At 35.4% G+C, this 15,913-nt stretch overlaps 1 protein-coding gene across 1 annotated transcript in view; it reads right to left on the bottom strand.

Moving 5' to 3' along the window:
- Window positions 1-2,825: 2,825 nt before the first annotated feature.
- LOC136365644 (cadherin-12-like) overlaps window positions 2,826-15,913 on the bottom strand; it is a 34,017-nt gene continuing 20,929 nt past the window's right edge. The window contains exon 2 of the mRNA XM_066326277.1: window positions 2,826-3,195. Within this exon, the coding sequence (XP_066182374.1) occupies window positions 2,893-3,195 (303 nt within the window). The 3' untranslated portion in view covers window positions 2,826-2,892. The remainder of the gene's footprint in view (window positions 3,196-15,913) is intronic.

Genomic DNA, 15,913 nt, shown 5'->3' with positions numbered 1-15,913 from the left:
CCAGTAAAAAATTGCCAAGGTCCAGCTGATGTACAATTTTATTGTGACACTGCAACTGCAACCCTGAACCCCATTTATTCATCTTACCCCAGAGATGAATGCTATGGAATTATTTCAGACATCTCAGATTCAGCAACAGAAACTATTAGGATGCCCAGAGACATTACAAAACTGAGAACTGTGTAGCCATGACAACTTCTAAAGTATCGAAGTACAATTTCAAAAGTACCATTACTAATAATATTACCAATGACTTTGGGATAAAGTACCAATCTGGGTAAGCCTTTGCATGCAAATGTCATGAAACAGTAAAAGACTTCAAGTCACTAGTCACAAAAGCTTGTCAGGCTCATGTAAGAAACTAGTAAGTGTGAAAAAAAGTAATGTTTTAGTGAATTTCCCACAATTTCCCAAAAAATATGTGCATGAGTGCACTTTATCATCAACACTGTTGTAAAACTATAGTAAGTGAAATTTGGAACATTTGGTAATTAAAAAGTTGCAACTAGAAAATTAAAATGTTAAAAAAATATATAGATGAGGGAAAGAGTTTATCTGAGTTTTTTCCTAAGCCAAGACAACCATATGTTAGACCAGCTGAAAAATCAAAGTGATTTTCAATGTCAGCCTCAGGCACTGGTAGGTCTAAGCATCTCTATAGGTGCAACTAAATGGCACTGATGATAGAAAGAAGTAGTTTTAGATCCTCTGAGAAATCTGTGCTTGCATAAGGAAGGAAAAACAGATAAGAGAGAGCAAGAGAATAGCAAGACCTACATCAGAGAAGGCACAATCTCCTGGCACAATACAGAAGACAAGGTATTTCTGGATATTTTTGCTGCAAGACAACCTAACAGCAAAAAAATCTTATCTGCTTTAGTAGCCACTAATTGAGGTTTAGGCTTCCATTTATGGGACTATTTCCTTGCCTTGCCTTTTCTGATGAATTTTCATCCCTTTTTAATTTTTTTTAAATAGAGGAAAAAAAACCACAACTGCTATGAATAAATCTTCTAGATATAGTGAATATGACTGAATAAAGAGAGAACGAATAAGAACCATTTTTGCCATGGCATCTACTTCTGTTTTGCTAAAGGAGAATAAATTGAAAAGCATTTCTTTTAAAATGCTGTGTGCATGACACAGCATGCTCAATTGTATTTCATTTAGTCATGCAACTCCTCATCCATGTAAAAGCCAAAATGTATGGCACACCTTGAAGTGTATTTCATATTAAGTAAAAGCTCTGTTGGCATTTAATCTTCTGTTGCGCACACATATTTAAGAAAATAACAAAGAAAGATAGGGGAGAAAATAGAGAAAGGGAATGAATGCAGGCACTGTGTGTGCTGTACAAACACCATCACTGATTTTCATTTTTTCTTTCTGATCAGGATTTAGGAACAATTTCACAACCAACCGTAAGATCAATGGTGAGGAATGTTATTCTCAATTTCCCATAGACACAGGTGACAAAGTGTAACAAACGATTTACTGTAAGTAATATTATTATGCATCTCATTTGGATGAGCAACAGTCCATCTATATTGTGAATCTACAAATAAAATCCTGTGGGTGTCTACAGTGAATGCTTCTCTACACTTCTATAAGATTAACATGATCATCTCTACATTTCTACTCGCATCACATTTTGCCACATTCCATCACATTCTACTACTCCTTATCACAAAACTTTCAAAAATATCTCATTAATTCAATGTAGCAACTTGTGTAGATAGCTAGTCAGTTCCCCGATTGACTTTAAAAAATATCAACATTTGAGGTACATAGCTGAAGAGCAGCAGATTCCCTCTGCTACTTCAAACTCAGAAAACTTCCAAAACTGTTAACAACTACCAGGAGTATTAAATGGCTGCTACTGGCTTGTGAAGTACTGGGAAAAGACAGTTTAAGAGAGAGAAAGGCAATAAGCTGGAACTAGCACGAGGAAGTTAAAGGACTCCCAGCCCAGAACAAATTAATTTCTAGTGCCTGCAGGGAAACCCAAAACACCATCTGGCAGCAGGACACAAGCACTGTGCTCATATTGCAAACACATTGCTCAGGACCACTGCAGAATCAGCCATCAGGAAGAGACCAAAAGGGCCCATTTAGTCTATTCTCCTGCTCCAAAGCAGGATTGATGCTCTTTATGTCATTTCTGGCAAGTGTCTATTGTGTTAGGAAAATTCTTCAAGTAAAAACTTATTTCAGTACTTCAGTATCATTACTGCAGTGCACCTTTCTCTGAAAAGAAAATTACTCTGTCCTCTGTACACTAGGCTTGGACATTAGCTTTTTGGTAACTTGAGCCACTGTTAAAGACTCCCATTCTTGCATTGTGACCAAGGCAAGGGCAGTAGTTAAGTTGAGCATGCACAATATAACAAGACATGAGTAAAGAATTGCCCCCTAATGCATAATTAGGAGATCATGCAAGTGCGGTAAAAGTTCAAGGGCCACAAAGACAAAACCAGTTAAATGGCAAGATGCTTTACAGCAAACAGGCAATCTGATTTTGCACAACAAACAGTAAATGTAAGCTAGAAAGATAGGGGAATGTACCATATCATGTGACATAACAGATTTGGGGTTACAGAGAGCCCCTGGATCTTAGCATGTTTTCCTTGGATATCCTTTTCTTTTAACTCATCCTATGCTCAGAAACTTAACATCACAGGCACTCATACTGCAGGAGAATAAACTTCTAAATAAGCAAACAAAGCTAAAACAAAACTGTCATCTGTGCATATCTAGGCATAGAGTATGAGCAACATTTCTGATAATAAGTTTGGGTTTTTTTCATTTCGTCCTTCTCTTTCTTTCTCAGCAAGAAAAGTACATTGAGACAATTAAGTAATAGGCAATTAGTTATCAAGCGTTTACAGCTTCTTACTCACCCACTGGAGACATTTCTGGGACACTGGCAACATAAGGCCCATCCAGAAATTTTGGTTCATTATCATTAATGTCCTGCACTTTGATGATGAATTCTGATTCAGGCTCTAGTGGTTTCTTGGTGTCAACATCCACAGCCTGAGCCCGGAGTGTGTAGAAAGGTTTTTCTTCTCGGTCAAGGCTCCTTATGGCATGAATATCTCCTGTGGTCTCATCAATGGTGAAAACCGTGCCAGCACCATCTCCTGACAGGGTGTATTTAACAGTGCCGACTCCCTTATCCAAGTCAGAATGAAGCTTGAGAAGAAAAGGAAAAAAAAAAAAAAAAAAAGGAGGACAAAAATCATTAATGGCTTTTCCTAGACTAGAGAACAAATTTAGTTAGTTAGTTTGTTTGTTTAAAATACTTTGGTGGAACCAATTTCTTCAGTCCTTAACTGCCTATAAGTGCATGGAAAAAAAGTGGTAATATGTTTCACAAGACTTTTACCACTATCTAGTACAGCATAGACTTGCTGCAGTTCAGTAACTGAAACTGCAAGGATGCAGGGCTTCACATTTGTTATAAACTGAAATTTAAGACCAAGGATGTAAAATCACCTGTAGCCACATCAAACAAATGTGAAATGACATAAGAGAGTGTCAAAAGCTTTCACAGGCATTTGACTTTCAGAGAAGAAAAAGGGAAATATCTAATTATTTCAAGAGCAAGAGCTTGATGGCATCTGAAACCCAAAGTCAAACTTGGTTTTATATAAAAGAAAATACACACCTCATGATTACAGTAACTGCTAAACAGAACTAAAAATACTGCCTTTTACACAAATATTTGATCACATGCTTTCATCTTTTCTGAGAAAATCACACTATAGACTGTGAATCTAGGAGCTTCTTGCTCATTTTGAAAGAGTACAGAACACAGTATTTTCTGCCTTAAATATCAATATAGACATTTTTAGGCTATTACTCTGAAGAATCTCTAGTTATATTTAAAAAATAATAATAATAATAATAATAATAATAATAGTAACAACAACTTGAATTCAACTTCTTGGATATTTTTGTCTCCTTAATCAGTGTCTATCCTACAATAAAATGGCTTTAAACATTATTTTAAATGCATGTGTTTTTTTAAATTCAAATACAATTTGATTAACTTCTTTCTCAGATGCCTTTACCTGCTCCATATTCATCCTTTAAATACATTTAAAAGATGGAAAGATACGCAAGGTTCCATTACTGATGCTGAAATAATTTTTAAAATATTCTTCCACTTTTCCTATCTAATGAGACCTCAAGAACATCTTCTATAATGGACAGTGGTCAGAATGGAGTTTTGAAGAATGAATTCCCTTAAGCTGAATTGTAAAGTGATTTTGGATACAGACTATATTTACATGATGTACTGCCCAAGGTGAAACACAATAGAGGAAACATGGGACATGAAAGTAGATTATGTAGAAAATGAATTACTGAGGAACTAAATGGTTTTGGTAATGGAGCAAGAAGCTAAGGTACAGAAAAGGAATTAATGGCAATTACTAACATTTATAGCTATTGGCTTGAAATTGAAAATAGGTCCTTGTGACTGTGGAAGAGGTCATAGTTTGTGGCACAGAGTGAACACGAACATAGTCTCTCCTTTGTTTACTTTTTTATCGCATCATTCTTGCTTGTGAATACATTAAATTCTGATCCTTCATCTAGCTGTCTCCCACATATGATTTTAAATTATTTCTCCAGTCCAAACTAAAGCATTTTCCTTCCGAGGTGTTAAAAGTTTCCTTATTTGCAAAGTGAAAAGATAATGCAGTCTGAGATAATTAATGTCTATTTCTTCCTCATAATTTTAGTTTAAGTGGCTCAAAACTTCCTGCTGTTTCATTATACTCTGCTCAGTAAAAACTTGGTATTTTCCTTCTATTTTCATTTGGAGGCTTACGGGCACACATCAAGAGACAAAAAAGAATCAAAATGATGATTAGAAAGCTTGAAGAAAAAAAAGTTAGAACTTATTAGAGGGAACCAGACAATTGTTTTAGTTGTGTCCCTATATTAAATAAAACTTATTTGGGCTTCATTGTTAAGACTACCTTGATGCATACTCCTGGAAGCAAGAATATCACAGAGCAAAATAATGCAGTTTTGAAGCAGGAATTTGTAAACAGGGAAGCATGACAAGATTACTCCCATCTCTTGTCATTGGATTTGGCACTGATGAGATGGTTGAGTGTGTTTTTGATTGCCAGCTTTAGGTTTTATGTTCAACTAGAAACAAATCAGGGTGCATTGCATGTCTTATCTGAGCCCTTGGATTATACTAGAGAAAATCAATTACAGCTGCTTTTCCTAGCTAGAGAAAAAAGCAGGAGAAACACATCTCCCAAGACATAGGAAGACTGAAATACAAAGACTAGAGTAAAAATTCGGGTTTTTTTCCCAAATTTATTGGAGAAAAAAAGGTTTACATCTGGCAGGATTAGCAATTCTACAGTTACAGATGTATTCACTGGGCTTCACAAGTATCACTCATCTAGTACAACCCAGGAACCATTCCACCTATTTAAGCAGAGCTGCAATGATCTGCATTAGCTGGGATGTGTCCCACTGCATTTATTCACCAAATCGACTGATTTTGGCATAGGCTTCCTACATGACATTGCTGGAAAATTTGCATGCTTATGCATAACCCACACTGAGCTATGCAATTTGTGGGGCAGTTCAGCATTACGTGGTGTCAAATTACTGCAGGGGAGCAGCTGATTGAGTGCTTTAAAATTAACTAAATTCTCCAACAACAAAAGGAATACAAAACTTAGATTCAGATGCAAGGATGAAGAGTAAGAAGCTAGTGTTAGCTGTACTTACACAAGACTAGGAAATAGTCCTGACTTTCAATACCTGAAATTTTCCAGAAAACAGTTTAAGCTAAAGAATAAGTGCTTGCTACTGTGTCTTGATTTATGTGATACAAGCTGCATTGTACTGGAAGAAAAGACATTTATTTTTTTTATGCTGAAAAACATACAGAAGGTTTGTGAGAGAATAGATTTTCTGACACTGTGTCCACAGCAGCTTTGGATTCGTATCCCATTTCTCCTTATTGCTTGCACTTATTTTCTAGTTCTTGGTCCGCCACTATTTCAGCAAAATTAAAGGGCAAGAAGACAACTGCTCAGATATTACCTACTTCCTTCCCCACAATGTGTTTATATTCCAGAATCACCTGAATTTGCTGCAATAAGTTTGTACAAATGATTGTGTTCACACAGGTTGTCCTAATTTAATTTTTTTTCTTATAAATCCTGAATATTAAAGATGCAGCAGAGGCTTGGAAATGTGAGTGATTCACATCTACCTTTGCTGAAATCTACACTTTTATTCTCACTATGTAAGTAGCACAGCTTAGTGTCAGATCTTTGGGCAAATCTGCCTCAAGTGTAAAACTAATAATTTCTTGCAGCAAAACTCTGTTAGTGCAGAAAATCATGAATACTTCTGGCAGAAAGTATTGGCAGAAAAAGACCTATCATTCCATAATTCTTGTTAATGTGTAAAAACAATAACACATATGGCAAAGGAAATGACTGATTAAAAAAAATGAAGTATGAATAATCAGATGAAGACTATTGTAAGATAAATTGCACAAATCTATGCAGAAATTAAGGCAGTGTTTTTGAATCATATCCAATACCAGATGCCAGACTGAGTCAGCCTACAAATCCATGTGATCTAGCAATCTGCTTCAGCCTGTAATAAGCTGAATGCTAGTTTGCTTCAGAGAGGATGAAAAGTTGGTAGCAACTCACTACTAGCACATCTGGGAGAAATTTTTCTTCAGTTCTTCTGAGAGTTTCTAAAAAGAAACATGTTTGTTTGTATTTTAGCAATAAATTAAGGTCTTACTGCTTCAATAACTCAGTGTTATCAGCTCTGTGTCACTTCACAAATTCATACACCTGCACAAATAATTTCAAACCACGTGAAAATCAGGAAATTAATTAGGTAATGCACTTCAAAAATGGGTCTACATTCCTAGGTAAATTGAGCATTGCAGGAGTATGGATCAGATGTATTGGTTCCTCAGTATCCTATGGTGCTGATTTTCTCCTCAGTGTCCTATTCATCTGATCGTCAGCTGTTCACCTTCTCTTTCCTTAAATATTTCAATGACTTCTATTTATACAATCGTTTTAAAAGTCAAATATGTAAAATCACTGTAAAATCACATACATAGGTAAAGAAAGTGGAAGCAAAAGAAGCTTAAAAAATTGCAAAATAGTCTTCTTTAAAATGAAGCAATCACTATACCCCCACAAATCATACAAGAACAAGAGCTATGGCATCTGCCAAGATTGCTGTGATCTTAATTCCACAACAAAACAGACCTTGAAAAGTTCTTGTATGAGTTGACTAAAAAAAATAAAAAGAGTACAGAATGAATCTAAAAAGTTTTAAATGTCAAGGAATTTCCCCAAATTTATATATTTATACTATGATACACTCCGAGATGATACACTCTGAGATTCTAGGTCTTATTCCACTGCAAATTTCACAGGCTGAAATAAGGGGGGAAAAATCATTTTTCAATGTATTTGTTATTAGTAAATCAATTTAAATGCTGTATTACAGTGCATATCTGGACTGAAAAAAAAAAAAAAAAAAAAAAAAGTAAATATTTCAGGCTGTAACCTCTCCTTGGCTGCCCAACAGTATTAGTTATACATCCCACATCTCTATATTTATGTCATTTTTTGTTAAGCAATATATTTTAGGAATTCACTCCATTATTTTCTCTTTGTGCATCTATTCCCAGGTATCACCATTAATTCTGTAGTCACCAGCCCCTGTACTATCTTGAGTAAGATGTGCAATGAAAACTATTTGAGAAATCAGAACGTTCATTCAACTCCATTATTACCTAAGGCTGAAAGTACAGAATGATGTCCTGAACTGAGGAATAATTAAAAAAAAATGTACAGTTGACATAGACCCAAGCAGACCTATTTTGGCAGATCTCTACTGCAAAAGTGTGTTTTGGGACAAGGATACCCTCTAGAAGAAAGCAGCGTGTAAATAAGCCTGGAGACTTTCTATTTGGAAGACTGCCCTTTTAAAATATAATTATTCTACACATATTTTCTCTTGGCAAGAACCCTATGGTCTACACAGATTGCATGCTTTCTTTTAAAAACTGATAATTAGAATCTAATGTACTGCTTTCAAACAAACGTATTTATCCTTTCCCTCTAAATACATAAAACTTAAAAATTTTCCAAAGATTCAAAGGGGTATGGGGGTGCCAGAGACTTTAATTCAGAACGTGGATAAATAAAAAATAATAAAAAAAAATAGTAATTGTTGCTAACCAAATCAAATAAAATATTTTTTTTCTTTCTTTCCCTCTCAGACACACCCCAATATTTAGGGACAAGGTGAAATCTGCTCACAACAGTCATTCAGTCAGTGCAAATTTTTCCTGATCCTAAAAGTTTGGATTACCTAGGGCATCTTCTAAATAATAAGATAACATGCATTAGTCAGGCAAGACTTCAGAATAAAGCTTGTGTTGAGAGAAGTTAGGACATAACTACAAATGGGTCAGATGAATGACAGTAGGTGTATGGAAACAAAGAGCAACTAAAATCACAGAATCAGAGAATCCTTTAGGTTTAAAAATACCTTTAATATAGCTGAGTCTCATTGCAAAATCATGAGGTAAAAAAGGTGAACAAAAGGAGAAAATAATGTTTTTTTTAAAGGTCATTTGGAAAAGAAGAATTTTCAAAGCTGAAAATTATCTGCAATAGTAAGAGGTGTCTTTTTGCTGGCTTTGTACAGGCTTTTATAAGAGACTCTCATCTGTGAGCAGCCTTTCTTAGTACTATGAGAATTTCAAACAATAATTAAAAATGTCAGTTAAAGAATGTGTACGTGTGTGTATTCATATATATATATATTTATATATAAATTTTAAAATATTATTTGAATTAGTAAGCAGTGTGTATCTTATCATCATGATTGTCTTAATGTATTTCTATGTCTTCTCTTTCTATGTTTAGTAAAATATCTGCTTCTAAGAATTGACATTCTTCTGATTACTTTCGTAAAAATAGTAATAGACAACATGGTTCCGCATCTTGAAGTATCTTTCTGTTCAACTTAGATTAGAATACAACTTTATTCAAAAGTAATTAAGTAAAAAAAAAAGAATTTATACTCTTTTTTTTAGTGATTCTTGTTACACAAATAAAGCTGAGCTTTATTTAAATTAAAACACTTATTATCCAATTAAATAAAACACTGTCTCCTTCTGTGATGGGGCTTTAGTCTAAGCACACTAAGTCAGAACAGATTTTTCCAATAATGATTGTGCTTGTCAGGTAGTAAAATGATGGCAAATGAATCAGTAGAAAGGAATAAAAACAGTACCTGACCTCATCAGTTCAGATGAATCTTCATTCTACCAACATCTTGCACTTGAGGGGTTAGGGATTGTTTTGTTTTCTAATTCTTCTCTATATTAATATTTATGTTGCATTATGTGGAATTTAATAGTTACACTTCTAAAATCACAGTGGAAAAACTCCCAATATTCCTTAAATGGAATGCCATATACATTAAAAAAAAAAAACAACAAAAAGGTGATGAAATATGCTATACACTAGTAAAGCATTGAAAGAATAAACATTTCTCAACAGTGTCTTAAAATTAGTTAATTATATAAGTAATTATACATGTAAGTTACAAGCTGCATAAATTTCTGGTCATCATTTCTGCATCACCAATTCAGCTGCAGCTGATGTATATGGAAACACTGTGTTCTCTTCACCTTTAATGCAAGAATCAACATTAGAAGTAATTTTTGAAATTAAATTGTTCTTACTGATCTCATATCACTGATCCTTGTTACAATGTTCTCTGTGTACATGTGTTGATAGGTTTCAGTTCACAGTTATGTTGAATGTCATTTGGGAGAAATGTTCTGCAGAATGGTGACAGCTGATGCAAACTTCAATCTGTTGAGGTCTCTTGGTATAACAACTGTCAAGTAACAACATAATCAGAGGTTCCAACAATAAATTACAATAACGGCCATTAGACAGCATCAGGAGACAAAACTTGAGGAAATTTATCAACTTCCAATTTTTTCTCTATCCTGTGCAGTTTTATACATCCTTCTGAGGGATTATGAGCTAAAATTGATTGTGCCACTGCTGATGACACTTCATTGCAAAAAGATTCTACCATATTATCAAACTTCTATAATTTTAGAATTTTTCAGTATTTAACAGGAGCTGAGCAGGAGATTGAATGTGAAACACTCACAATTCCATACTCTCAATGCATCAGATTGGAAAAGTGAGGGTGTGCCATGTATCCTCATACACAGATGTAGCCTTTTCTTTTCACTACTATGCACCTGAAATCTGTGGTAAACAATCTTCTGGGTTGAAGGAGCTTGTGGAAGACATCACCTGTTACTACAAAATGCACTTGAGTTGGCACCAGTAGGCTTGGTTTGATCTACACCTATGAAAGCACTGGTACTTCCCCTGTCCCTGTGCCTGGCTGGTTAAGTCAGATGATAATGTTGATGTCCAAAGCTCAGAAATGAGGAAAGGGAATTTGCCTCAAACAGGGCTCTGGGGGTAAAAAAAAAAAAAATAAAAATAAAAATTAAAAACACACACACACACACACAAAAAAAAAAAACAAAAACCAAAACAACAAACAAACAAACAAACAAAAAAAAAAAACCACCAGCAGGAGATATTTGTATTCTTCTTCAAGAAAACACTTATTCACTGATTCTGAAAACTAAATGAAGAAAAGACAGCATTACAATCAAATTCTAACTCTTGTCATTTAATTGTGCAAGATCAGCAAAATGTTCAATGACTTTGCTGTAATGAATTAAAATGGTAAGTATGAAGAGGTGAGTATGTGATTGCAGTATTTCCTTTTTGACAGAGGAATCACTGTAAGAATATCAAACAGAGCTGCATCTCTCTAGATAACACATACTGACAGTAATACATTATTTTGCACTGTTTTCTCTGCTGTATCTCTTCTACAACATATATAGAACAGTGCATGAAAATATGAATCATGCTGTATGAATAAATATTATAAAAATAGACACTAGAGACTTAGGAAGTCTTTATGTGATTTTTTTACATCTAAACCAAAATTGCTAACCTGTCAAAGGAGAGTTTACAATTTCTAATGACTATCTACTTATATTGATGCACATAGTCTCTCCGAAGATCACCAGATTTCTGTTCAGAAAGTTGAGAACAAGAAGGGACTTTATACTGCAAAGTGTCACTGAATTAAAGCTGTTGGCAAGGTTAGAAATTTTCACTTTAGAATGAGATGTTTATGCTTGTGAAATGACAAAATCTGTTTTCTTTCTAGGGCAAGTGAATGTGATCTATTTTCTGTAGAATTAGATTCTATAGATCTCCTAAATTATAAGGTGAAATGAATAAAATGTAAGAGATTCCCATTTTCTTACACAGTCTGTCATTTGTTAAAAAGGTTATACTGTTTCAAATGTTATGCCAGTTGTAACCTGTCTGTTAAGAAAATTATGCTGTTTGTACCAAAGTTTGTACCCTCAAAAATCTTATTCCAAGTTGTATATCCCCTCTAAAACCTCGGGTTCCCCCCCTTCCATTAGGCTAGGCTGTTGCCATTTGCGCCGGCTCCTCGAACTGCCAGCCCCGCCTAATAGGAAAATCCAAGGACTTCCATGATGCACCGCTCCAAAACCGAAGTGCAGTTTCCGGCAAATGGACCCAAAAGCCGTGACCCAGCACAAAATCCAGATAAAAGGGAGACACTACAACACCGAGAAGACTCTCAGCTACCTAAGGACTGAATTCTGTTTCTGCCGCCTCGCCATAACCACAAAGAGACTGGGAAGAAGTGACGCCCCTAGACCACACGAGCTCAGTTGAGTTCCTGGGGATTACCGCGAGGCAGGAACTCCCGACTCTGCAGCGAGAGCAGCAGATTCGCCTGACACCTCCTCAGTGGTGGCAGGAACGAGAACGGCGACAGGAGCGAAAACAACGACAGGAGCGGCGACGGCACAAGTGACCGCTCGAGTTCCCCTTTGAAAGAGCTGACTAATAAAGGCTTTTCAAAGGAGCAGGTCTCCTGGCCAATTTATAACATAAGGTACAAACCCCTGGTTAGTTACTTGGACTTTTCTACACAGAAAATACCACTATATCATCAGAGGACACATGCTTCATTCCTCATCTCACCTAATAGTTATGACATTATGGACTTGGTTTGTATTCAAAATACAATTTATCATAGAAGCTATGGCTACAGCCAGTCAGTTGCATGACATTTTTTCTCTCACAGGAGTTGCCCTACCAATGCTACTGGGAATACTTTGCATGATAGGGAAGAAAGAAAGTGTGGAGTGTGCCATTGAGTTTCTGAAGTGACAAACAAAAAGACAGCTGCCTGTTGACAACTGCCATGCTACTGGAAGAGATCTTGACTCTGAGAAGCTTCCCACTCCTTTTCTTGGTGGTATTCACTTTTCCACCCTAAACACCTAGAGCTAATTGAATTCACCTGAAATATTTATATCAGACTGTCCCATCTAGTTAGAGGAATTTAATAGCTGGGTTTTGTAAGCCTGAATATTTTCAAATTAATTAAGGAAAACCCAAATTTCCTGCTGGAGTTGCACTTCTGAGGAGGGAACCACCTATATGAGGGACAGTTAGCTGTGAGGCAGCATACATTTCCACATCACAGCTGCAACTAGGAGAACACATCTCCAGCTATGCAGCCATAAATATCTAAAGGCAAAGTAGTCACAAAGTAGTTATCTCCCACTGTTCATCAATCCCTAACATAGAAAACCCTAGTAAGGGGGTTAGCTGAATTCCACAATCACAAAAATGGTGCATGTGAAAGTGAGTTACATTCACACAAAGTGAGTCCCAAGCCTGATTCAGGTTCCTGAATCAGCTGTGCAAAATATCCATATATAGCTTCTCTTGAAAGCCAAGGGCTCAGTATTATTCCTGGAAGTGTACCCTGGTGACGTTCCCTAAACTACTTTTTTTCCAGGAAGTCACAATTATATGAAACGCAGGGGCATGGAAGGGCACATTATTATACAGACTTTCATTGCCTTACCCATTTCTTTAAATAAGCTGATTTTTTGATGTGTCAAAAAGAATAGAAATAATAATATCAACAATACTGATAAATACACAACTTTTAAATACTTCAAAAAGGTACTCAGTCATAAGCAAAAACTGTCAGGTTATTGTAGTTAGAATGTAAAAAAAAAGACTACAACTGTAGTAAAGGCATCCCTAGAAATGTGTGTTGGATGAGTAACAGTTTAAATCCACTGCATTTGGAAAGGTAAAAGATTATAAATTGATTATAAAAGTTCACGCTTGATTATATACTGATTGGAACTTTATGTATCAAATATATCTGGTGCTTTCTGATTTATTTCAGTGTGCTCTTCAACTCCAGCTTGAACTTGGAAGGGCTTCGAGTGAAGGCCTTGCTAAATTCTGCTGGTGCTGATGAAGCTTTCTTCATTTTTATCCTTCCCTTAATTAATTTTCTTTGGGTTTTTTTTCCAAAAAAATTCTTTATTGACTGCCTAGCAAATGATTGCTAAAAACTCCTTTCCTCATGTATTTAAATTTAATGTTAAGCTAAATGAAAAGAAAATCTTGTTCTGTAAATTACACTTGCTGTAAAGCTCTGTCAGTTAAGGTGTCTCTTTTGGTTTGATAATGATATACTAGAACAGGTAGGGAATGACAGAGTAGAAGGATTTTAGCTCAGCCTGTCTATCACTGTGACAAGGCATACTATCATAAACTGTTTGACCAGTTCTCTTATCTAAACAGAAAAAAAAAATCTTAGTTCCATCACAGAGGTGAAATATATAAATTTTAACACATATATTAGAGGGATGATTTTAAGGCATTTACAGACACAGAATTTTATGGGTGAAATATAATCTCTTCTGAATTTTTAATCTCTTTGTCTTTAGTTAGCCCAAAAAAACTCAGGCATACATTCACACTACAAAACAATAAAAATATATATTGCAAAAACAATACAGCAAGCATGAACAAATAATGTTTAATATGCAAAGAATAGAAGGCACAGGAAGAAACTGAAAGAGCTCTTCTCTACCCTATGCATAAATTTCAAGAGAGCGCAACCCCATGAATAATGTTCTGGTTGCAAGATTTCCTTAGAACAATATTTTTAAAGGCTGTATTATCACATAGCAGTGTTGATTTTCCTCAGGTCCCAGCAGCAGCACAGGAAAGGGTTGTGTTTTATGTATTTCTTTCATTTTGCTGAAGTAGTACAGATAAGTGACATGGTACGCAGTTTGCATTTTTTGCTAGCTTTGTGATGGGGGATTTTTTTTAGGTGTTCTTTTGTTTTGTTTTGTTTTTGAGGTTTGAGGTTTTGCAAAAATAGGTAAACATTCTATTTCAGTGGGGTCTTTTCAGCAATCAACATTTGCATGGGAAAAAGTAGGTTAAGACACAAGTGAAGCTTCAGATAGAGTTTGTTCTTCTGTCTTGGATTACTAAAAAAAGCAGCATTTACATGGCACTATACAGAACTGAATCAAATAACAGAAAACCCATATGTGTTCTAAGTTATGGATACATTAGTATTTCACATAACATTGAGCTACACTGTGTAAGAATATTGGTATGCTTTCCTTTTAATAAAAATGTAACATCTATGTACTAACAAGCAAAAGAAAAATGTCTTCCACAGCTCAAAGTCACAGCATTTCTGCTCAAATGGAGCAAATTATACATTTAGTAATTCAGATTTAGGAATTATAAATCAAATATGATTGTCTTTCCTGGATTTTCCCAATTCAGTTTAAAAAAAACACATGTTGGGTTTACATGCAGTTATATGCTAGCTATAGCATTCACTTTCAAGATTTACTCATGTTTTTAATAAATAAAGACAAATGTTCCTAAGAATCAGGGAGAGTACAATGCAATAGATTAAAAAAAAAAAAAAAAAAAAAAAAAAAGCTTTATAATTTGGAGCAGAAGTTATTGTATGGCTGCTGTAAGATCTCTGTTTTCTATAGCTGTGGCTGTACTTAGGTTTCATACTGTATGAGATGGCCATACAGCCATCTTTGCTGCTGCTGCAATTGGGAGTGGAGAAGGAAGAGAAGAGCATACAGTCATTTTAGCCCAGTGACAAGAGGGTGGGAAGGTTCTTCCTACAGAGAACTTGGAAGAAGCAGAAAGTGAGATAGAAAAACTGTGTCTGGATGAGTTTATATCCCATTCTTCTGACAGAACTGCTCATTGAAACAACAGAGATGTTAATTTGTTCCTATATTGCATATGACTCTTCTAGAAGTCCTGGGGAATCAGTTTACATGGATAGAATCTCTCCAGGGTCCAGGGAAGTTCAACTGTGTCCATAAAGCCTAAATCTTTGACTTGGGAAAGTCAGTGGTAAAACTCCCACTGTCCCCAATTTCATTCAGCAGCAATTAAGCCTTGCAAGCACTAGCAGAGTACTCTCCTGCAGAGTATTGGCAAGGTTCTTTCCTGCAGACTGAGAGGAAACATTTTCCTTTGTTTAAGTTCATGTACTTAGGGAAATTTTCTTCTCACCTATAAGTTTTACCATACTAAAGATCTCAAAATGGAAACAATAGAAGTCTTTTTTTATGTGGAGATCATTCACCATCTCTCGCCCCAGTCTCTCCCACCCTCTCCTTTTTCATTTTCCAGAATCTCAAATACCTCAAATAATAATATTTGATTGTTTCAAGATTCAGTGGTAGGACAAACTTTATCAAAAAAATGCTCTTGCAATTTAACACTAACCTTTGTTAGACAGAAATTATTGTGAAATCCTTTCAGTGGTGCAGGATTTAGTTGTGATGTAGCAGGGCTTTTACACATTCATAAATGTTTGCAAAAGCCAGTTCTTAAACTGAAAAATG

This window comes from Sylvia atricapilla, chromosome 1, assembly GCF_009819655.1.
Source record: "Sylvia atricapilla isolate bSylAtr1 chromosome 1, bSylAtr1.pri, whole genome shotgun sequence".
NCBI classification, from domain to species: Eukaryota; Metazoa; Chordata; class Aves; order Passeriformes; family Sylviidae; genus Sylvia; species Sylvia atricapilla.
The sequence above is the reverse complement of the archived record's forward strand: the minus strand, read 5'-3'. Positions and strand labels throughout refer to the sequence as shown.